The sequence below is a fragment of the Nilaparvata lugens genome, chromosome 10 (assembly GCF_014356525.2).
Source record: "Nilaparvata lugens isolate BPH chromosome 10, ASM1435652v1, whole genome shotgun sequence".
Taxonomy (NCBI): Eukaryota; Metazoa; Arthropoda; class Insecta; order Hemiptera; family Delphacidae; genus Nilaparvata; species Nilaparvata lugens.
In genome coordinates, this window is record NC_052513.1 from 34,557,851 (window position 1) to 34,581,986 (window position 24,136).

At 33.8% G+C, this 24,136-nt stretch overlaps 1 protein-coding gene across 1 annotated transcript in view; it reads right to left on the reverse strand.

The window, feature by feature from the left end:
- The window catches only part of LOC111048786 (elastin), a 65,431-nt gene that overhangs the window by 13,218 nt on the left and 28,077 nt on the right, over positions 1 to 24,136 (reverse strand). The window contains exons 6-10 of the mRNA XM_039436001.1: positions 6,277 to 6,342; positions 3,739 to 3,974; positions 2,904 to 2,907; positions 1,450 to 1,685; positions 218 to 352 (exon numbers count right to left, since the gene is read on the reverse strand). Coding sequence (XP_039291935.1) covers positions 221 to 352; positions 1,450 to 1,685; positions 2,904 to 2,907; positions 3,739 to 3,974; positions 6,277 to 6,342 — 674 coding nt within the window. The 3' untranslated portion in view covers positions 218 to 220. The remainder of the gene's footprint in view (positions 1 to 217; positions 353 to 1,449; positions 1,686 to 2,903; positions 2,908 to 3,738; positions 3,975 to 6,276; positions 6,343 to 24,136) is intronic.

The window sequence follows — 24,136 nt, forward strand, 5'->3', positions numbered from 1 at the left end:
ATATGCGAGAAACCAAAAAATGATACCTTTGAACCACCCCCACCCCCTTAGCACAGTGGATAGGGGTGGGGACTTTTGATATGTTTACCTCCTCACTACCCTAAACAGAACTGCGGGGTCAAAAATTGTCTTCCAAACATTTCCCTCTATACCCTTTATTGAGCATTCATTGCCTGGACTATAGTGTGAGTTGAGCCTTAATATTGATAGCACTCACCACTCAATGGTATCCGTTGGTGAAAGCGGCCGGTATGAGTGGGCCAGGGTTGTAGTTGATGGGTGCATGTCGACTCACAGCGATCGCCGGTGCAAACTGCGGGCCCGCCTGTCCGCCCGGTTGCGGGCTTGCAGCCTGATAAACACAAACGAAAAGCATATTTGAAAACAAATTGAAGAGATTCCCAGCATGGAAGCATTGTGATGTAATTGTCACAGTGGAACATTGATGATTAGGGTCTCCATAATCCTAGTTTTTCCTCCATGGTCATGATTATATTATGACTATAGTGTTTTGTACAACTAGTGTCCCCCTGGGTTGGAGAACTCGCTCATGAACTGTTGTATTGTAATCTTTGAAACCAGCAACTTCTAATGAATGGTGAAAATTATGGAAACAGCAAAACACTTCTTTCACAAGATTAATTTGTCCATTAATAGGTTCCATTGGGGATCCTATCTGAAATGAGAAATTACTCTTCAAAAATACTCTTTTGCTTCAACATTTTTGTCCCTCATATCTCAATCTAAATTCATTTTTTAAAATGAGAATTTGGTCTTGTGATAGATAATTTTGATATCTGAGCCCAGAGTTCCAACAGAGGATAAATGTCGAAAACCGCACATTGATATCTCAAACCCTTTTAGTTTGTTGTATGAAAGTTGTAAATTATGTAGCAAATTAACCAGCTGAAATCATGTGTCAGCGCATAAAGGACTGTCTGTCCAAAGCCTCAGCTAATGTTATGAATGGATGAATGGAAAAACTGTAGTAATTGCTTGCAATGAATACTCCAGCTGAATAAATGATAAATCAAACAATTTTTTATACACTTTCAATGTTATTTGTTATATCCTGAAAAAGGACGAAGGAGTCGGTAAATTTAGTTGTCCAACGAACTTAATCGGAGAATATGTTTTCAAAATTTTAAGCTGATTGATCAAATCTTTCAAAAGTTATTGTCAAACACATATCAACCCCAACACATATAATTTATAGTGGGGTGTATATTTATTCATTGAATTATCTTTGCCTATTAAGGAATTATTCAATGCATAAAACTTCATTGTTTTAATTGTATTAATTGTTATAGTATTCTAATTTGTAATGTAATTGTTTTTGATGAATAAAATTTGATTTGATTAAACTTACACACAGACGGACGACTCTAGCCTTGAGTCAAAAGTAAGAACTCGCTAACGTTCGTTCAATAAATAATTAAATCAGCTGACCTGTACATAAGAAGCTACTGCAGCCGCTGCTGCTGCACTGTCTGAGCTGCCGTAGAGATCGGGTGCGGGCGAATTGGCGCCCGGTGCGCCCGCTCCAAAGGGTGCGCCCCTCCCTGCCGCCCCGCTACCGGCACCGCCGCCGCCGCCCCCAACTCCTGCGCCGCCCCCGTGAGGAGACGCCGGCGGGCCGAAGCCGGCTGCAGCTGCTGCCGCCGCTGCTTGGTAGTTGTTCATCACTGCAAACACAGATCAATCAAAAATAGAATTAAAAATTAATCACCGAATAAATTGATTACCAATCAAATAAGTTAATCATATTTCACAAAAATATGGTACACTCTTAAATGCTATGTAGATAATCATATCAAATTGAAAATCTCGTTTTATATTATTATTTTGGACTTGAAATTACAGTACGTGTCCCGTAGCTCTGCCTCCGTGACTTTGAAACGGCAAATAGACAAGTAGGTATGGTTCGCTGGGTGATATACAGGGCTTTGCAAAAACATCAGGCTTCAGACACCCCAGATCCGTAGATGGAGGAAGCTCCCTACAAAACTTTCTTGAAGGAAGCTCCCTATACACAGAGATCTTTCATGATGAGAGAGTTGCAACGTATCACCAACAATGGAAAAAGTATGTTGAACGAATGTCAGCTGATAGGCTGTGTTGTGCTAAAAGGACGTAACTCCAAAAAGCTTCTTGTGTATCTTTTCGGGTACAACACGTTGCTTTAGAGAAGATACAAAAGAGCATCTGTTGCTTATGGAAAGATACATTAAAACTCATTGTGTATCTTTTCGGATGCAACACGTTGCTTTGAGAAGATACAAAAGAGCATCTGTTGCATATGGAAAGATACATTAAAGTACATTACATTACAGCTCCTTGTGTATCTTTTCAGATGCAACACGTTGCTTTAGAGAAGATACAAAAGAGCATCTGTTGCTTATGGAAAGATACATTAAAACTCATTGTGTATCTTTTCGGATGCAACACGTTGCTTTGAGAAGATACAAAAGAGCATCTGTTGCATACCTGGGAGTAATGATAGACCAACATCTAAGATGGGATACTCATATTCAGTCATTATGTCATAAAGCCAAATATCTAATACAAAAATTTTATAGAATTAGCCTCTTGAAACTACCACAGCTTGCCAAAATGACCTATTTCGCTTACGCTCAATCTGTTCTGCAATATGGGATAAGAGTCTGGGGAGGCGCAGCTGAACGACACATTGGTAAGGTTTTCAACATACAAAAACATATAATAAAAATTGCACTTAACAAGCCGCGGCTCTACCCGACCAGAACACTTTTCGAGGAAAGCAAAATACTATCAATCAAACAGCTCTATTTAAAAAACCTAGCATTATACGTGGTAAAAATAAAAATTTATTTAATATCCGGTATACTCCATACCATACACGTCGAGTTTTTAGATCTTCTGACATGACTGAAACAAATCTTAGTGTTTGTAGGATGCAATTTCCTTATAGGTGTGATAAGCTTGTGAATATAATTCCCCAAACCTTTTTTGCAAATTCTCCACCAAATAAACTAAAGATTGAAACCATAAATTGGATCAAAGCATCCACTGACTTCTCTGGTAACATAAGATAGTATTTTTGTGATTTGGATCGTTTCTCACTACTTTCTCCACTATATCAGAGCCCTAAGTTTTTCTAGCCCATATTATCATTCGAGCTTACCGTACTCTAAAACAGCTTTATGCTTTTCTCATTTGCGTTCCTGTTGTGCTGTCTAGCCTAGCGATGTTTAAATGTATAACTCCACTTTGAAGATTCTTCTACCTGCTTTTCAATTCCATTATTTACTACTTTTTTTGTATGTATTTTTTATCTCCTACTTTTAATCCTACTTTATTTCACATTATTTTATGCCACTTTGTTTATAAATTTTTTGTAATCTATTTCTTTTTGAAGCTCACGAACGGACGTTAGTCTTGTGAGCTCCACATTCTATTTCTTGTAATAATTATGTACATTGTCAATTTGATTTTCTATGTTGTACAAGAGATGAATGAATAAACTTGAACTTGAACTTGATTCATTGAATTATCTTTACCTATTAAGGAATTAATCAATGCATGAGGCTTCATTGTTTTAATTGTATTATTGTTATAGTATTCTAATTTGTAATGTAATTGTTTTTGATGAATAAAAATTTGATTTGATTAAACTTACACACAGACGGACGACTCTAGCCTTGAGTCAAAAGTAAGAACTCGCTAACGTTCGTTCAATAAATAATTAAATCAGCTGACCTGTACATAAGAAGCTACTGCAGCCGCTGCTGCTGCACTGTCTGAGCTGCCGTAGAGATCGGGTGCGGGCGAATTGGCGCCCGGTGCGCCCGCTCCAAAGGGTGCGCCCCTCCCTGCCGCCCCGCTACCGGCACCGCCGCCGCCGCCCCCAACTCCTGCGCCGCCCCCGTGAGGAGACGCCGGTGGGCCGAAGCCGGCTGCAGCTGCTGCCGCCGCTGCTTGGTAGTTGTTCATCACTGCAAACACAGATCAATCAAAAATAAAATTAAAAATTAATCACCAAATAAATTGATTACCAATCAAATAATCATATTTCACAAAAATATGGTACACTCTTAAATGCTATGTAGATAATCATATCAAATTGAAAATCTCGTTTTATATTATTATTTTGGACTTGAAATTACAGTAAGTGTCCCATAGCTCTGCCTCCCTGACTTTGAAACGGCATATTATAGACAAGGTATGGTTTGCTGGGTGATATTCAGGGCTTTGCAAAAACAACATCAGGCTTCAGACACCCCAGATCCCTAGATGGAGGAAGCTCCCTAAAGAGCTTCCTTGAAAGATGCTCCCTACACACAGAGATCTCTCATGATGAGAGAGTTGCAACGTATCACCAACAATGGAAAAAGTATGTTGAACGAATGTCAGCTGATAGGCTGTGTTGTGCTAAAAGGACGTAACTCAAAAAAGCTTCTTGTGTATCTTTTCGGGTACAACACGTTGCTTTAGAGAAGATCATCTGTTGCTTATGGAAAGATACATTACAGCTCATTGTGTATCTTTTCGGATGCAACACGTTGCTTTTGAGAAGATACAAAAGAGCATCTGTTGCTTATGGAAAGATACATTAAAGTACATTACATTACAGCTCCTTGTGTATCTTTTCAGATGCAACACGTTGCTTTTGAGAAGATACAAAAGAGCATCTGTTGCTTATGGAAAGATACATTAAAACTCATTGTGTATCTTTTCGGATGCAACACGTTGCTTTTGAGAAGATACAAAAGAGCATCTGCTGCTTATGGAAAGATACATTTTAAAGAATGCTCGATGTTTTTGAACGGATAGTATTGTAGTCAAGTCGCCCTACACTGATAGGCAAAGCTACAGGACCTGGACTGTATGAGTGAATTGAATTATGAACATTATGAACATTGCACTGGTGGCGGATGAGTTGGAATGGTAAGAAGCTCTCCGATTGGCTGATTATCAGCTGATTGGGTTAGCGTTCGGGAATCAGCTGATAATCAGCCAATCGGAGAGCGTCCTGCCATCCCGACTCATCCACCGCCAGTGCAAAAACCCCTGAAAAACGCTTCATGTGGCTTGGCCCATAACCTTTAAAAGGCTATGTTAGATATTATTCTTAGACTTTTCTCATTATTGGTCACAAATTCGGCTCATTCCGAATTTCACAATGATTTATTGTAAATAAATGAATGAATAAATCGATAAATGAATGTAGAATTAATTAGCACAACTGGTACTAGGAAAAAATACTCCCGGTTGTATGTATTCGTTTATTAAATTTAACCGTAATTAAATGATGATTAAATTGGCACAAGAACCAATGACAGAAGGAACTACGTCTTCAATCAGCGGTTGAGCATGGTTACACGAGTGACTACTGAATTTAATCTTAGTTAAATAATAAATAATATTCGTATGGTTTTTATTGGTGGGGAGTTCCTGACGGAAGTTCCACCTCGCCTGGATATATCATTTGAGCCGTCAATGGGCCTCACGACTGTCATACTTCAGCCGGATAACTGAAAAAATTAGTTGAATGATAGCTAAAATGACATGAGAAAATTTGATGACTTCTTTAATCAGTGATTAATCACGGCTAAATTTAACAAACGTACGTGCAACCAGGCCTCAATCTAATTTGTTTGACATCACCAGAAAACTTCAAGAAGTTCAGTGATAGTAATTCACTCTTAATAATTTTCTATTCCAAAATTTGGCGGAGCTCTCCTTTTCCAATTAAATTTATTTTCAGTCACTAAAAAACATCCCCAAGATAAACAACAAAAGAGGCTCAACATGCTATATTCTATTATTGGTACATGCATGATCTCAAAAATAATTGTGCTGCTTATTTATACTCTCATGTTATTAAGTGAATAAAACTTGCAAATTCAGCCAAATTCAGCGACAAATAGCGAAATTCTTGAATATGAGGATCAAAATTTTGTGAATCAAGCAGCTTTTTATTATCAAAAACTTAAGCGAAATCTAGCAAAATCATGGAGTGTGAGAGTCAATTTTCTGTACTTGACATTCAGTTATGTTAAACTAACAGTTATCAAATACAAAATTGAGCAAAATCTAGAAAAATTCTGGAAGGTAGAATCAAACATTTTGTGAATCACTTTCCTGTTATCAAAAACTTGAGCGAAGTATAGCAAAGCTCTGGAAAGTGAGGAACTAAAACTTTGTGAGTCAAGCTCTAGTCAAAATTGTACACGAGAAAAAAGTTTCAAAAATAAAGCATTTTCTCGAAATTTTTTAATAAAAACTCACCATTACCTGATAATGCCTGGGTTAGGAGAGGCGTGTTATTATTGGGAGTCAACTGGCCGTTGGTGAGGTCCACTGTTCAAGCAATGAAACAAACAACGAACGATGCATTAATCATTTTTGCCAATTAATCGATTAACATTAATTAAAAGATGCCACAGTTAGTAAAAACACAATAAAATGTATTGATAAATTGCACGGAGTTGCTAAGTTGATTCCAAAGTTAGTTGGTTAGTTAAAAGAGACGATGAAATTCAATGATGCTTTGGTGGGAAATTATAAGTCACAGATTTCACTTATTCCAATGAAACAATTAAAATTACGGCAATTTTATGGTGCCACAGTTGGTAAACAGAGAGTGAAATGTGTTAATAAATTGCAGTTAAGTTCCGCATTATTACTATGACTTTCAATCATAGTAAATTGACAGAAAATTGTTGGAAAAAATAGTGAAAAGTTGACCAACGTTAGTGAAAAGAATAAGACTCTATAAATTAATGAATTAGCAGGCCCACAGGACGAAACAGTGGATATATTCTGAAAAAAGAGCTCTTTATTGTGCTTAAATTAACAAGCAAGTCATTCTTATTCCGAAACTCTTTTGCTATTTTTTGAAAGCGTTTTACTGTAAATATGGACTATTATTTCCAACTTTTAATACGATTATTTTGAAAACGTGAAATGAAATTTTTGTCGGTAATGTTAAGTTTATGGCATGACAAAGCGAAAAAACTTGAAAATCTTTTGAATCGTAACCATAGAGGGTGCATTAGTAAACATTCATACTAATATGTGAAATTCTCCGCAATGAATTTTTTGTCAGTTATATTATCTGTTTCAGAAAAAACTGAACCAACCACAACAAATCATGAATGGATAATCACAATATTAACTCTTTTTGTGTAGTTGAGAAGTTGATATTGTGGTAATTATTCATATTGAATGAAAAAGACTAAGAAATTGTCAAAAACCACAGATTTATTGATACTTAGAAACAGTATCAGGCATCTTAGTATCAGGATACTTAGTTTCTAAGTATCAATAAATCTGTGGTTTTTGACAATTTCTTAGTCTTTTTCATTCAACAATATTAACTCATTATAAGTTATTTGATTCAACAATTATTATTTATTACAAATGGATTTACACGTGCTCATTCCTCATTTGTTAATCCATCTCATTCTAATTATTATCAAATTTATTCATGAATGAGACCCCTCCACATGAATGAGAATAATTAGGGAAGAAATATTATTGAAGTTGACTAGGCTACTGCATTGAGGGAACAATTTAAAAATAGTATGAATATAATAATATCAATAGATTCTTCTCCCACTATCTTTTTCCACTTCCTGTTGTTAATCTACTTCATCTTTTCCTTCTCCCTCTTGTTATTCTACTCTATCTTTTTCTTCACCTTTTTCACTCAGCATGATCTGTTTCCTTCCTCTTCACCCCTCATATTCTACAATCCCCTCTTTTTTCAGGACAACACATAAAGAGCCAGGTTAAAGGTGTGCGATATATAAAATAAACGAGCAAAAGACCACCAGAAAGAGAAAGATAAAGGAAAAGGGAAGATAAAAACACCATAATTTTAGGAAGAAAGAGAAGGAGGAAATAAAAAGGTACGCCGAGTTATTATTTTGAGATAACTCGACTACCGGAAGAGAGGAGACTGTAAGTGAGAGAGAGTGATAGTGTCTGAAGGAGTGGTGAAGAGAAAGAAGAGAAGGGGAAAGAGATAAACCCAGGTTGTCACACGGAAAACGACCGAAATTTCAATCTTTTTTCCTGAAAACATAATGTTTGTTTTTTCTAAATGAGGGAAACTTCTGTTGTCAACCAGGGGTTTTAAAGCTTTCTTTAATGATCTACTTTAATTACCCACGCACAAGTCACAGCTTCAATATACAAATGGTAAATAGTTTGCATCAACCAATGGGATATTGCTTGAATATTATTATATTACTTGAATATCTTTTCCTTCTTTACTATTCAACTCTCTTTCTCTACCTACTACTCTTAGTTTCCATGGTTCTTTTTAAATTCTCTATAAATAACTCTGAATTCTCCTTCTCTTAGTTAGGAGTTGAGGGATTCAACATAGAAAGACTTGTTTCAGTGTAAAGATAAACTAATATTAAAATGCACCTGATTTCCTTAAACTTTCTCCACTTTTGTTTCTTTTGAAACATCCCCTTTTAATCAATTTCTTACTTCTCTCCTAATTTTTCTTCTATGACATCTGCTAATGACGTTTTTACCTCAAAATTCCACTTTATCCAATTCTTAGTACTTAGTTCCCCCGTGACTACTGCTATCAATTTTCCTTCTCCTCATTTTGGTTATTTTCTATCCCATATACTTTTCTTCTCGTTCCTTTTAAAATATTCAAGCAGCTCCTGATTGCCTTATCCTTTTCTATTCCATACTCTTCAACTGAACATCCATTTTTCTTCCTTCTTTGATGTTCTCTTCTCTTTATTTATCTTCTAGGACTTCTATTTCCAATTTTCATTCTTATTATATTGCTTGAATATCTTTTCCTTCTTTACTATTCAACTCTCTTTCTCTACCTACTACTTTTAGTTTCCATGGTTCTTTTTAAATTCTCTATAAATAACTCTGAATTCTCCTTCTCTTTCGCAGCTTCCTTCATCGTCAAATCATTATTCTCCTCCACTTATCTCTCACATAATTTACTCTTTGTCATTCTCCTCATCCTTCTTCTCCTCCTTCTCCTCCTGTTTATTCTTCTCCTTCTTTTCCCCCTGCTCATTCTTTTCCTTCATTTTCTCCTCCTCCTCTTCCACCTCCCTAGTCTTCTTACCACTATTGCCCTCCTCCTACTCTTCATTTTCCTCCTCCTCCTCCTCCTCCTACTACCCCTACTCCTTCTTCTCCCACTCCTCCTCCTCCTACTACCCCTATTCCTTCTTCTTCCACTCCTGCTCCTCCTCCTCCTCCTCCTTATTCCACTCTTCATACTACTACTACTTTTCTTTTTTTACCTAACTCCATTTTTCCCCAACTATTACACCAAAAAACCCTCAGAAGCTTTGCAAATCTCCATTCTATTCTACATGAGATGGTGAGGCACACATTTTTATTGGGATTATACGAAAAAGATTCCCTTCTTTCCCTTTTCCTCCCAAAGATTTCCCGCTTTCCTCACCTACTCTGTCTCTCTTCCTCACTCTTTCCATCTTCATCTTCTCTTTTTCTTTTTGTCAAACTTGATCCGATGGGTCAAATTTTGTATGTGCGCTAAAGAGACCCACCAACGTTTACGACCTCTTCATTTTCTTTCCAAAATCCTCCTTTATCTCACTTTTTTCTTCTGGCTCTCGCTCTGTCTTTTCCCACAAAATCTTTTCCAAGTTTTCTGGTCAATTCTTATGCCTGAATTCTTCCTCTTCTTCTTCTTCTTCTTTTTCTTCTTCTCCGCCGCGCCCCTTTTTTCGTTACCCATCAAACCACATTTTTCCAATTTTTTGCTGTGAGCCGTCCGCCAAGCGATGTCATATCCTATCACATTTCCATTTCCAAGTTCATTTTCTTTCATCCTTCTCTATGGACAACGACACCATTTCTTATTCTTTCCATTTTTTCCTCTCTCATTCTCTGTCTCACTCTCATTTTTCACGGTGAATCCAACAAACGTTGCTGGCAGATTTTCCCGGATTTTCATTTTTCTTTTTACCTACACTCATTTTTCACCACTGCATGATTCCTTCAAACAAAGTCTACTATGGGTTCTATCTTTTTTGCAAATAGTGTGTTATTTGAATACCTACAACTTTATCACTTTTTTCAAATAGGGTATTTGAATTTCCTTGACATATACTATTTTTCAAATAGCGTATTTGGGTAACCTTAACATGAACTCAACTTCTAAATATTGTGATTGGAGTAGTGAAAATGGTCATGTTTCTTCTATAGGTCGATTATAATAGTGTATTTAATTACCCACCAATAGGGTTTTCAAATTTCCTCAACATATACTCTCTTTAAAATGGTGTGGTCGAGTTCACTTAACATACATTCAACATCTAAATAGCAGAATAGTGAAAATGGTCATGTTTCTTCTATAGGTCGATTAGAATAGTGTTTTTATACCCACAAATAGGATACCTTTTCAGAATTCCTCAACATATACTCTCTTTCATATAGGGTATTTGAATTTCCTTAGCATATAATCTCTTTCCAATAGTGTATTTATTTGGGTTTTCTTAGCATAAACTCAACTTCTAAAAATTGTATTTATTAATTATTTTGTATTAGTTCTTTTGTAATTGTATTTACTTAATTCACTATATTGTATTTGGAGTAGTGAAAATGGTCATGCTCCTTCTATAGGTTGTTTAGAATAGTGTTTTTCTATACCCACGAATATGGTATTCAAATTTCCTCAACATATACTCTCTTTCAAATGGTGTATTTGAGTTTACTTAACATACACACTCAACTTCTAAATAGTGTATTTTGTGTGTAAAAAGTGGTAATGTTTCTTCTATAGGTCAATTAGAATAGTGTATTCACTCACTATGTGTAATACCCACAATATACTCCCTCTTTCAAATAGTGAATTTCCATTTCAAAAGTGATTTGATTATCCTGTTCTGAATTTATGAAAATCAACAGACGAGTTCAATCTCTTATTATATTGCTGTTTTAAATTTCTGGAAGCCAACATACAAGTTGAACATAATACAGTAAAATTGAAAGTCCTCCCATTGATATTACATCATAGTCCACTACTACTACAACCACTACTAGATATTTTTAATCTTGAGGATGATTCCCACATAAGCCCAAGGCTTGTGCGTGGGCGATGGGAGGTATAATGATTGTAATCATGAGAGATCAATGTACAACGGTATACAGAACGGTGGGTTCTGTCTGCAAGGGCGTGGATAATCAATCCCTCCAAAAATTGGCCTCACTATATCATGAATAATTATTGATTGACATTGTTGCAGTACATGCAATTATTCTTGCAGTAAATGCAGGTACAAGGAAAACCAAACCTCCAAAACATTCATGAATTCAATCAATCAATCCTCACTATTTCATGAGGTATTTTAGTGGATGCATGTTTCTTCTTTCCTATCTATGAAAACTGATTACTTCAAAACTATCCGGGAAAACCTTGCATTATCTTTCCACCAATAACAATGCTCGTGAATGCTTGATTGATTATCCTCCAAAACATTCACTAATTTAATCAATCAATCCTCACAATTTTGAGTTATTTTAGTGGATGCATGTTTCTTCTTTCCTATCTAGGAAAATTGACTAATTCAAAACTATCCGGGAAAACCTTGCATTAGCTCTCCACCAATAACAATGCTCGCATGATAACTATAGAATATACAATCGGCGACCATTTTGAGGAGCGCTCAATTTTTCAGACTTACACAGAATACACAAACAGTGTTGCCTCATTTAGCACACAAAGGACTCGGCTAACTGCATATTATTCCCTCTGTTCCGCACAATAACAATGCACCCTGCTGCCAACATTGGCGACCAATTTTTCCCCGGTCGTTTTTCCACAAGTGGGACCACGATAGTATTAGAGAGCAAAGAGAATAGTTGATAATGCCGGGGCCCCAGGTGGATGTTGAATACTCAATGATTTAAAACCGCCTAGTTGACTTTGACATACTACTGTGGATTCCCTCTCATTCTCCCCTCTTTATTCCTCTGCTCCCACAACTGTATTCCTCTCTTTTCCTCCTTTTTATCCTCCTCTCCTCCTTTCTCTCGACCAAAATTCTCGCTCCAAAAAATCGTTTACCGCCAATTTAGTCCAAAGACAAAAGATGTCGGCTGTTATTGCATAGCCTCATGGGAAAACTGTGGGAAGTTAGGTATGATGCTTTTAATCACAGGAATATTTGATAACCATAACCATTATTATGGTGAGATTCCCTTGAATCTGTCAGCATTCCTCATATGAAACACTAAAGTGTTCCCATCTAATTAATGCTGACAGCTGACACCCAATGTGAGTATCAATTTTTGCAGGAGTTACATGAAATTGCTAGAAAATTAATAATATAATAATATGGAGTATTATTATACTCTTGCTCAGAGTAATCCATCCATGGATTTAATTTAATTAATTATTTTTATTCACAACAATTAAATATTGATCTTTATTTATAGGATATCCATTGTTTTTAATTTTATTCGCTTGTGTTTTAGCAGAAACTAATCGTTCTATGAAGTGTTGGGGGGGGGGGGTTGTGTTATCAAAATTGTTAGGATATTGATAGCGATTTATCAGCGTGGAGTAGCCTAAACAAATCCTCGAAATTCACCTAAACATATTTAAGGAATAAACATTTTGTGAAGTGAAGAACTGCAAGACTTACGGTAACCTGTTTCGGACTATGTGTAATATTATCTAAATTTGGGAGAGGAATAGCACAAGGTTACCTTATTTTTTATCTCCCTATCATTTTGATGATGTACTCATTGTATGAATGAATGACCTAGTTTTTCCATTCAATATACATTTAAAAAAGATACAATTAAAAACCATAAAACCATGGCTCAAATTAACTGTCATACAACTCCAACTTCAAGAAATTCCTCTAGTCATAATTTGTTGTGGTTCAATGTTGTATTGATAGATTAAATAAATGTGATTTTAGTCAAGCCGCAAGCATTATATTTTATCAGCCAAATACGTTAATTTAGTGTGGCAAATTCAATGAAAAAAGTTGAAGAATTGAATATAACCGAGAGTTGAAAAATTGGAGAGTTTTGAAGAGTGTCTAAGAAATGTGGTGTTAGTGAGTATATCAGCTCATCATATCATAACATCATCTCAGTCTGAAAATTATTGTCAAGCACAAATTTCGAAATAGGTAATGTATTACAGCCTTATATTGAGGGGACGTTAAATTGGTTATTTTCCGCGCTGATTTGAAAATAAAAAACGTAAATTCACTCATGTTTGATGATTGATATTATGAGAATTATTATGCTATGACTAGAGTAAAATTAGTTAAAAAAATGTTTTATGATGTACTAGCACACAAATATACTATGAGAAGTTACTAGTATACCGTAACAATAAAATGTTAGAAAATTTTATCTAGGGTCTAATCTAGGTAATTGAACTATTGGACTACCTGACTACTCTACTCTAGTGAGTAAATTGGTAATTAGGCTGTTAGTGATCAAAATCTATAGTTGCTTTTTAGGATAAACAGGATTGATAAAGAAAAATTAAAAAATACTATTTATCATTATTTCTACAACTGTAACGGATTAATAGAATAATAATATCGTGTGACCTGGCTGGCTCAGGTCTGGTGTCAGAGTTTTCAGGTCGCAACTGATCAATTTCAGGGCCTCTGACATGACCTAACGACTGCTTTTTAGTCTGTATTATACTATATCATATAAATTGTAACTGATTAAAGTTTCATATTGAATATGGCAAATTTAATTTGCTGCTATTTTTGGTTAGCATAATAATTTATGAAAGAATCATATGAATCGTGGGAGAAATATGAAGAGGTTCTCTACAGAGGAGATAAAAATGAATTCTGGTTCATCATTATTTCTAAACTTTCTTGAATTTTACCTATCACTAGTGGAACTCTGCTTCATAGACAACTAAAATGTCTGATGTTACTTTTTCTTGAATTTATCTGAAAACTTTTATCCAATATTAGAAATAAATTCTCCTGTCATTCCAAAAAAGCAACTCTAACTACATAAATCACTACATTATCTCATTTCTGGGATACTAAACTTCATTTGAACAATTTAAAAATACACATGAAAATTGTATAACCTCTATGATAACTAACTCTGAAATACTAATAAATATAATAATATTATTAACCACAAAATACATACACACTCTTCTATAAATGTAATAATATGAATCATTACACAACAACATTATAAAAAATTGAATTAATAATACTACAACTAGATAATATATAGAAATAGATGATGAATAACACCTGGCACAAGTGTTTTTAAGGTGGGTACGAATTTATAATTAGTGTAAAATGTAATGATTTAAAATAAAAAGATGGATGAATGGATTTATGAATGGAAGAGATTTTTATGAATGAAATACGTTCAAAAGTAAATAAATGGATGAATGATTGAAGGAGATCAAGAATGACTAATCAAACTTGATGAATTTTGACTACAGTAGATAATCGTTGATGAGGATTGTTTACAAACGAAATGAAAAGACGGATTTTGACAGATAAATTCAAAGTATTCATATCCTATCTGTTGAGTTGAAGTCGATCTACCGTGGAAATAATTTACCTTTCTTATTTCTAACAAACTAGAAAACAATTCCAGGAAGATTTTTCCATAAATAAATCAAACAGCTCTTGAAATTCCCAACAAATGCTTGTGAAATAATTTCATTATTTTTCTTCTCAAATCATAGATATAGATATGAACGTCCCATAACTAAACAATATTAAATTTGGAATAATAATTATTGATAAAACAATAATAGAGTTTGGAACCATAAATCAAATCTATAAAATATATTTATAAATAGAATAACATTAATCGAATAGGGTTATTGAGATTATTGATTGAGAATAGAAATTTCAATCTACTGTTTCACTGTTTAATATAATTTTTCAATTGAGATGTGGAGAAAAGCTGTAATCGATATACTCTGTTGTATATCCATACTTTTTCACTGTTAAAATGAAACTTGAATAAAAAAAAAAAACACTTTTGAAGTGAAAATACACTTATTTTTGTAGTGACGATTTGACGAGACTGTCTGATGATGACCAACAAAGGTCGAAACGATCATCACTACAAAAGTAAGTGTATTTTCACTTCAAAAGTGTTTTTTTCTTAAAATTCAATTGTAATCGATATTTTTATTGACGGTTGTTGATATCAATTGATACTAATCGAATACTCAATGTAAGAGGGATACTTAATCAATTATAATGTGGAATGAAGATTCAATTTCAATTTGAAAGAATCCATGTGAGTTGAAACTCTTATTACTAAACGAAATGCATTCTTGATAAAACTCGAAAACTGTATAATTCCAGGATTGATTTCCACTTACAGTCATATTCTATATATTTCATATTCTTATTCTATTTTTTTCTTCGTTCCCACAACAGATCAACTTCAACCGCCCTAATCTATCCTCTAGTAATCTCTCAGCTAGAAACCTAAGATATTTATCCTATCTAACCTGTTATCTATACGCTATCTAAACCTATCTAAAATCCTAACTAGCTAGATCTGACTGACTCTTTCTGTCCAAATCATCCAAGAAAACGTTACCTCGCTAATCAAAAACATCTTCTGTTCCACTCTGAAGTAATAACGCTATAACTTCTACAACTTCATAATATTCTATAACATCGATTACGTAACTATAATTTCAACTGTATTCACTTTTCACCACTAAGAAAAATATATTGTTAGTAAGACTACAGAATCTATAATGTAGACCATTCTTTTGTTATTTTTATTGGAAAAAGATGTTGATCAATTAGTAGAAATCATGAAATTAAGGATAGCAGAATTGAAATTGTGAAGAGATTTTAAAGTTACCATAGCCAGAAATGAATGATGAAATACTAGTTTGGAAATCTGGTTTTCTTGTTTATAAATGTCTTGATTCAATTGAAAAAATGAGAATTAAAATTGAAGTTCTGCTGTTTTCAATGAATAGAAATTGTGTGAAGATTACCAGGCTAGAAATTAAACATTTATTGATAAAAAAGTAACACACTTTTTTGTGAAAAAAAATTCCGGTCGAAGTATTGCTACAGTGTTGTGATAGTATTTTGTTATACAGTATTTTTTTATATTGTTAGTATTTTTCCATAGCTACATTTATATTTAGTATTGTTAGTATCATTCAATTACTGAACCGCAATTTTTCTTATAAATGACAATAGAATTCTGTCATAGATGTTGGAAAAAGGAAGGATCTACACTTTCAAGTGGGTTCCAAACAACCGCATAAACATCGATTCACATCAACTCACAAGAATGGTCTACATTGTAATCTATCGACTATCGAAGACACTTAATACATCGATTTAAGACTATCGATTTCTTAAAACATTTATATCGAAAAATAAACACTAATACCTCGCTAAAAATGACTAAGAATAAATCTGTTCTGAACACACACTAAACTCTGTCTATGTATCCAATCCAAAGAGAATATATTGAAATAAGAAACGTGTCCTAACTTTTGTTTTCCTCCTTGGTCATCTGGGGCAAAATCCAAGATGGCGGATCCTCTTCTTGCAGTGTCGACACGTTTAATCTTCTCAACATGACGTCATCGTTTCTCGATGATTGATCATTATCAAATAATCATCAACAACTCACAAGTGAAATCATTTTGATTCCCGTGTTATGTAGATTTAACTCTACTAAGAATTTATTGTGAAGTCTCATTATTTTGGAGTTCACAAAACTCACGAAATGTATGTGAATTATTATCTTCAAGTTTTCATGTAAATCTATTTTTTTACCAATTTCCTATAACGATTCTAGCTCATTCATTACCTGAATCTATACATCAATTGTATAGATTTTCATCATTACGAGTAGAATGATTTATATCATCCATATTACTCTTGATATAATAAGTAGAGTTGGGAGAAAAAGAAAAGACTCTTGATTAAAAATTTTGGAGAAGTCTTCCAAATGCCATATTATTTCAACTTGAAAATACAAATCAATCATACATAGTTGGACCAAGCATGTTGTTCTTTCCTAATCATAATTATTATTCATACGATTTGTAATTCTATCCACAAATATATAAAAATCTTATTAAGTGTTAGAATTATGTGATTGGAACATTCTAGAACAGGGAGTTTTCAACAGGTGAAGTTATCCCCTAAACTTGTCAACAAATTCGATCCTGATTATATTCGAATATCAATTTTGATTCTCAATTCATTTCAAAACACAAATAAGAAATTTCGCTTCGATTCAATTTTTTTAAGATTGTTAAATATACAGAGAAAAGGTGAATAAATGTTATTGATGTCCCGAAAAGACATCAATAATGAAATAATAATGAATAATGAAAATTGGGAAATACCGCCAAGGAAATTGGGAAAAACTATGAAAATCAGTACCAATCATGAAGGTTGGGAATAATCAGTGGAGCTTGAAATATTTGAAAATTGGAACTATTGAAAGAAATACGATTTATTTGCATTATTTGAACCCATGTGCTGTGTAGTTGGAATCTTTTGAGCACTCAAATTAGAAAAAAATTCCTTTCAATTCATAAAATGACAAGTTATAGCATTGCAGCTAATGAGAAGCTCTCTTGCTACAACTTCCCTTTTCAAAACTCTCTAGTTTCGAAGCTGGCAGAAAACGTGTCTTGAACAAGGAATAATATGAAGATTTCCACAAGTATTCAAGAATGTTCTAAATATTTTTGAAATGTTTTAGGAAAACTGTTTTCCATATTGAAACAAATTCCGATAACTGGTAGAATGTTGACCAGTGATTAATCCACGATTAAAATCGGTTTAGTCACAGAAGTTTTTCCGGAAAGCCTCGTTTTTCACAGAGCACATTCGAATGAACTGTTTTCCAATTAAAAATGCGATTGGTTTTCCGATTTTCCTATTCAGCAACCCTCTCTCTGTCTTCAATAAATTACCCCATTGAATTAGGTCCGATTCTGTCGGGCCAGTTTAATAAATTATTTAGCTACTTTTATCCTGTCCAGACTGATTCCAATATTGCTAGTTCAGTGAAATAAATGTAGACGTCGTTTGATTGAGCAATAGTGGCTATTTTTTCAAAGAAACTTAATATTTCAGCAGAATAGTATAGAAAATGCAGATGTATATAACTATATTCGCTCCTATTATGAACTCAGGTAGAATTATTATTCCAACTATGGAGGGCAACTAATATAGTTATACATTTACGAGAAACTTACAAGAATTAAGAGAAACTAACGAGAAAATTACGAGACCATTACAAAAATGTACTCGAATACCGAGGAATTATCAAGATAAAATGAAAATTCACTAATTTCATGGAAAATTCAACCCAAATTGATTCATTAACATTATGCAGAATTCAAATATTTACTAAAACATAATATTTATGCTACTATCACTATAATTGAAGACAGAGACAGAGGTTGCTACAACACCGATTTAGTTACTAGTTATTAGTTACTTTAGTTACTAACTAAGCTAGCATGAGTTAGTAATGGATGAATGATTCATAGTTCGGAATAAAGACAACTGCTATTAGAATAAAACCGGTCCATTGTTTCAGACAATGTTTTTCACGAAGAACTCACTCTAATATCGAATGAAATTGTAATAGTATTTTTTTGTATTTCTCATGTGTATATATTTTTTCTTAAAATATTATATCATGATATCGTAAAGTAGGACGTTTCTTTCTGATAATTATTTCGCATATCATTAATTGTGAGAAAATTTACGGCCAAAAGATGAGACTTTCATAAATAATTGTGGAAGTATAATTATTATACTTTGGTTAAATGGATAAAATTTGTTTATACTTTACATTTATTTAGATAACAATTTGTTGAATTGTAGATTTTCTCATTTACGGGTCGAAAATAATCACCAAATTATATAATGTGTTCGACAGTTATTTCATAGAAAAATAGTTAATATTCGTCTGGTTTTAACCTTCCGGCAGTCGCGCTGTTGTAAAAAGTACAACAGTGTCAGTCTTTTGCTGTACAAAACTATTGAATGGGATGGTGTCAGTGAATGAGTCATATGCATTCCAAAACTTTCCCCCCATCACTCCACTGGGTTGCAGTATCAACCGAGCAATGGTTCAGTCTTTAGGTGCCATTTAGTCGCAACAGTGCATAAGTCGCACTGTGCATAAGATAGGGAAAGACTGTATACGGGGACTGTAAACGAACCAATAACACAGAATTGATGTACCTTATTGGGCTATGAAATGGTAATCATCCAAATGTTCATAGGCATAAAATAATCAGAGAAGATGGAAAACGTAATCATACGAATGATTAATATGTTTTGACAGTAAACGGAGTACATAACACTTGGAAAATTGGATGTTGTAAAAAATACAATACGCGACTGCTTGTGTGATTGAGTAGGGCGCGACTACCGGAAGGTTAAATTTTAACCGTGATTAATTTCACGATAACCAATCAGACAAGGCCTTCTTGATAAGACGGCTTTTCTGATTGGCTCTCGTGGAATTAATCACGATTAAAATTTAACTGGCTTTTGTGCAACCGGCGCTAAAAAATTCAAGACACTTCAATATCCAAGTCACACCTACATGGTTTTTGATGCATACTTGAGGTTTACCGAGAAGAATCGAGGTTAAGAGACTACCTACTTTTTGGATAGAATTATTAACAGTTTATTTGGAAACACAAAATACAGACTAATCCTAAAATATAATCGTGGAAAAATCAATGGAAAACCGGCCGTTAAACCAGGAAAATGTGGACCGGAAAATTAAACGCCACGAATTCAATAAGAGAAACGAAAAGCTCCAGTTCAGAGTGTGTCACTATTCCAATAAATACCCACAGATTTAAAAATCCGATTCATGAGAACTCAAAGAAAGAATTCTGGTCGCACGGCCGCAAAAAGCCTGAGGAATTTGAAGATATATGAATATGTGGGGGCTGTTTGCTTACAAATATATATGGTTGATAGGGAAAAGAGTAGGGGGATTCAGAGAGGCTGTAGAAACATGTTTTTGAAGTTACGTCGCGGAGGAGGATGATGAGGAGGAGAAGGAGCAGAAGAAAGAGGGAAAGGAGGAGAAGGAGGAGTAGGAGGAGGAGGAGAAGGAGGAGGAGGAGGAGGAGTGAAAAGAGAGGAATGTAAATATTAATCTTACGAAATTCCGCACACAAATACAGATTGGCGGAGGGAGGCATGACTCTTTTTACTGGCAACTGGATGATGTATTATGCAAAGAGCCTCACTAAATAAATTATCCTCCACAAAGAGAGAAATGTCTGATCTCTTTGTGTGTTGTGCTCGATTTGTGTAGAAAGGAAGAGAGAAAGGAGAGGGAAAAGAAAAGAGAAGGGAAACAGGGAAAAAGAGTAAGATGAAAATAAGCAAGAGAAGAAAAAAAGAAGAAAGCGAAGAAGAACAAAATAGAAGAAAAGGAGAAGAAGGAGCAGGAAGAAGAAGAAGAAGAGAAGAAGAAGAAGAAGAGGAAGAAGAAGAAGAAGAAGAAGAAGAAGAAGAAGAAGAAGAAGAAGAAGAAGAAGAACTGGTGAAAAGCGTATAATTGACACAGGGGAATTGTGGGGGAAGATAAAGTAGGTGTAATGGTTGGAGAAAGTGTAAAGGATTGCTACAAGTAGAAGAGTGAAAAGAGTGGTGTGTGAAGTAGGTGAAGAAGCAGAAAAGAAAACAGAGATAGAAGAATGTGATTGATGTTATGATGTAGTGGTTGATAGAAAATGGGATGGAGAAGGAAAGAGGAATAGGATAATGAGACAATATGGGAGAGGACGATGAATAAATAGAAAGTGTGAGTGAAATGTTGTTAACGAACAATATTTTACGAATGTAAGATTTCAATGAATTCGAAAGAGAAAATTATTGGAGGAACGGAGTATGGAGGAAAGATTGAGGGAATATTATAGGAAAACAGGGCAAAAGAAAAGAAAAGAATAGAATATTCCCAAAAAGAATGAAGTAATATTGGAGTGCGAAGTAAGAGAAATAGGGAAAAGCAATGAAGTGGAAGAATAATATAAGGAAGCTGAGAAGAAGAAAGTGAAGATATGAGAGATTATAATAATATGACACTAATGTAGGAGAAAAAAGAGAAGGAAGAGGAAATAAGCACGTAAATGGAGGAGAGTTGGAAATTTATAACAGAAGGAAAAAATGGTAGAAGAAGAAGGAAGGAGAAGAAGTGAGATGAGATAAATACAGAAATAATAGAGAAATAGTCAGGAGTGGGAGCGTAGAGTATGAAATGGAACAAAGAGAATAGGAGAAAAGAAAAGAGGCACACTAAGAGGAAAAAGAAGAAAATGAGAAGAAAAATAAGAAAAAATTGAGAAGAAAAATAAGAGGAAGGAGAAATAGAAAAGAGAAGAAGAAGAGAAGAGCGGAGAAAAATGGAAGAAGGAGAAGGAAAATGGTAAGAAGAAGAAGAAAAAGAAGAAGAAGAAGAAGGAGGAGAAGAAGAAGAAAAAGAGGAAACCCCTCGAGAAGAGAGATAAAAAAATACGGGTAAGAAAGGATGAGGGTTAACGTCAATTCAAAGATCAAAAGAACTTTTCTTTCCAGAGAGAGAGAATGGGAGACATTGACTGTAGAGAACAAGAGAGAGACGGAGAATGAGTGAGTTACATCCTTGCCACTGTTTCGTTCTCTTTATATTAGGGAGTAAAACGCAGCTACCCATATACGAGGATATACATACACACATGAATTGCTCCACCTGATCGTATCACTTCACTCAAATTCTTTGTTGTGACTATCTGTCTGTTCTTTCTATTTCCTCTCCTTTTCTACTCGTTCCCTATTTTCCCTCCCCCACACTTCTCTTCCCCGTCCCTTTCTAATCCACTCTGTCCCATTCACATTATTCGAAACCATTACGATGAATGCTGTGTGCTTGTGATAAGAAAAGATACTTTGACATTGACAAAAGTGACTCCAAGGTCATTGGAAGACTTCTCCGTTTATATTTCAAATAAGTTGTGGAATAGAATTGGTTTAGTTGAGCTTTCTAGCTTTTATATACACCAAGTGGCAATAGAAATCGATAAAATGAAAGTATTTTAAGAGATTCTGTTCAAAAACAGTGCAAACTTCTATTTGAATTAAAAAACATCTATGATAATAGTTGCAGAGGTTGAAATATCAAGAGTATCTTTTAAATAAATAAATGTTGATAAATGTTTATTTGAAGCCTTGGTTGAATTGATGGAATGCATAACATGGCTTGAGGTATACGTTTCAAGAATATTTCTCTATCAACATTCTCTTAAATGAGGGAATGTGATAAACGTTTTCTCAAAGCCTTGGTTGAATTGATAGAATGGATGACATGACTTTGAAATATACGTTTAAAGAATATTTTTCAAATAAGTTGTGAAATAGAATTAGTTTTAGTTGAGCTTTCTAGCTGTTAGACACACAAAGTGACAATAAAAATCGATAAAATAATTGTATTTTAAGATTGATAATGATTGAAAAATTATTCACTGATTTGACTATTTAAACTACTCAATCATAATTCAAGCTCATTAAATATCACTTTGAAAATTTGTTAACTTTGTGAGTATTTGTTTTTATTCTGTTTTTTTTTTTATTGTCTGCAATATTAATTATCATGTACCTATTTAATAATTTGGAATTCAAATATTTTGTCCTAAAAATTAACAATTCTACTTCTATCAGAGATTGATTGTGAACAAATCAACTCACTTTTCCATAATTTAATTTTCACTTTTTATCAGTTTAATTGCATAATTTGTAGACTTCACATCGATAGATCATTATATTATTTATTTATAAGTATAATTTATAGCTTTTATTGTATATTAATTAACATTACAAGAAGCATAGTTATGCAAAGGGCTGTTTAAGCTGGACAGAAGAAATTCAGTTCTGTATTCGTATAGCTGGTTAAAAAAATTATGGAAACACTGTTGACAATGAGACCATAATGAGTGTTTTATGGGCAATTGAAGATAAATAGAAGTGCTTTTCCTTGATATAGCTCATGAGTAAAATATTGATAATCTAAAAATCAATAAAGTTATCAAACAAAAATTAAAAAAAAACTATGAAATTGTCAAAAACCACAGATTTATTGATAGATAGAAAGACCGGTTTCGGTTGTTACACCATTGTCAATCTCTGATAAACCTTTATCCGGTCTTTCTATCAATAAATCTGTGGTTTTTGACAATTTCTTAGTATTTTTACCAAAATATCAACTTCTCAACTACACAAAAAGTCAATAAAGTTAGCCAACGTTTTGATTTGATAACAATTTTGTTTGAAATTTATCTATTCCAGAACGTTTTTATCAATTATGAATTGATTATTCAATAGATATGAGAATTATTTTTGTTGATGATTAATGAAAATATCAATTTTAATCTGAATATCAGGAGATCTGCCTCTTGGTAATTGATTGAAGGATTAATTTATTAAACTTTTATTTGAAAATCTGTTATCCATTCAAAAAGTAAAGAGGAAAATACATTTTTATTCATCAACATACATTTTAAAAGAGATTGGACGCTCATCAATGATGCATGAATTTATTTTCATTTTTCCTCAATTAGGTATGATGAAAGCTATTTCAGATATTTTAGCCTGGAGGTCAAAAATGGTTGATTTATTTAATATGCAAATATTATTTTTGAAATCTTGATAATCAAGAATATTAAAATTGACAATGATGTTGACAAAATTCAATAAGTTATTGTCCCAAAAAATAGCACAAGGAAAAACACTCCTCAAAGATGAAAATCAATTTTTCATCGAAAGCTTAAATATATCATGTTAGGTGGAATTGCCCCAAAGGTTAAGCCTAGATGGATGGATGCAGTTATATATAGGTTAATGAGGTTAACTTACACCATATTATTATATTCAAGCATGCACTCTTATATCAAACCAGAGTCTTTTGGCTCCGATCTCAAAAATGATCCCAACTTAATCAATAATCAACAGTTCTTCCGGATTTCACACACACATCCACACACACAAAATGTCACTGATATCTCAGATTGGAGACCCGTCCGAATGACACAAATCGTTCCTAACCAATCACAAAATTGTTCAAATTATCTCGAAAATGTTGAAACAAA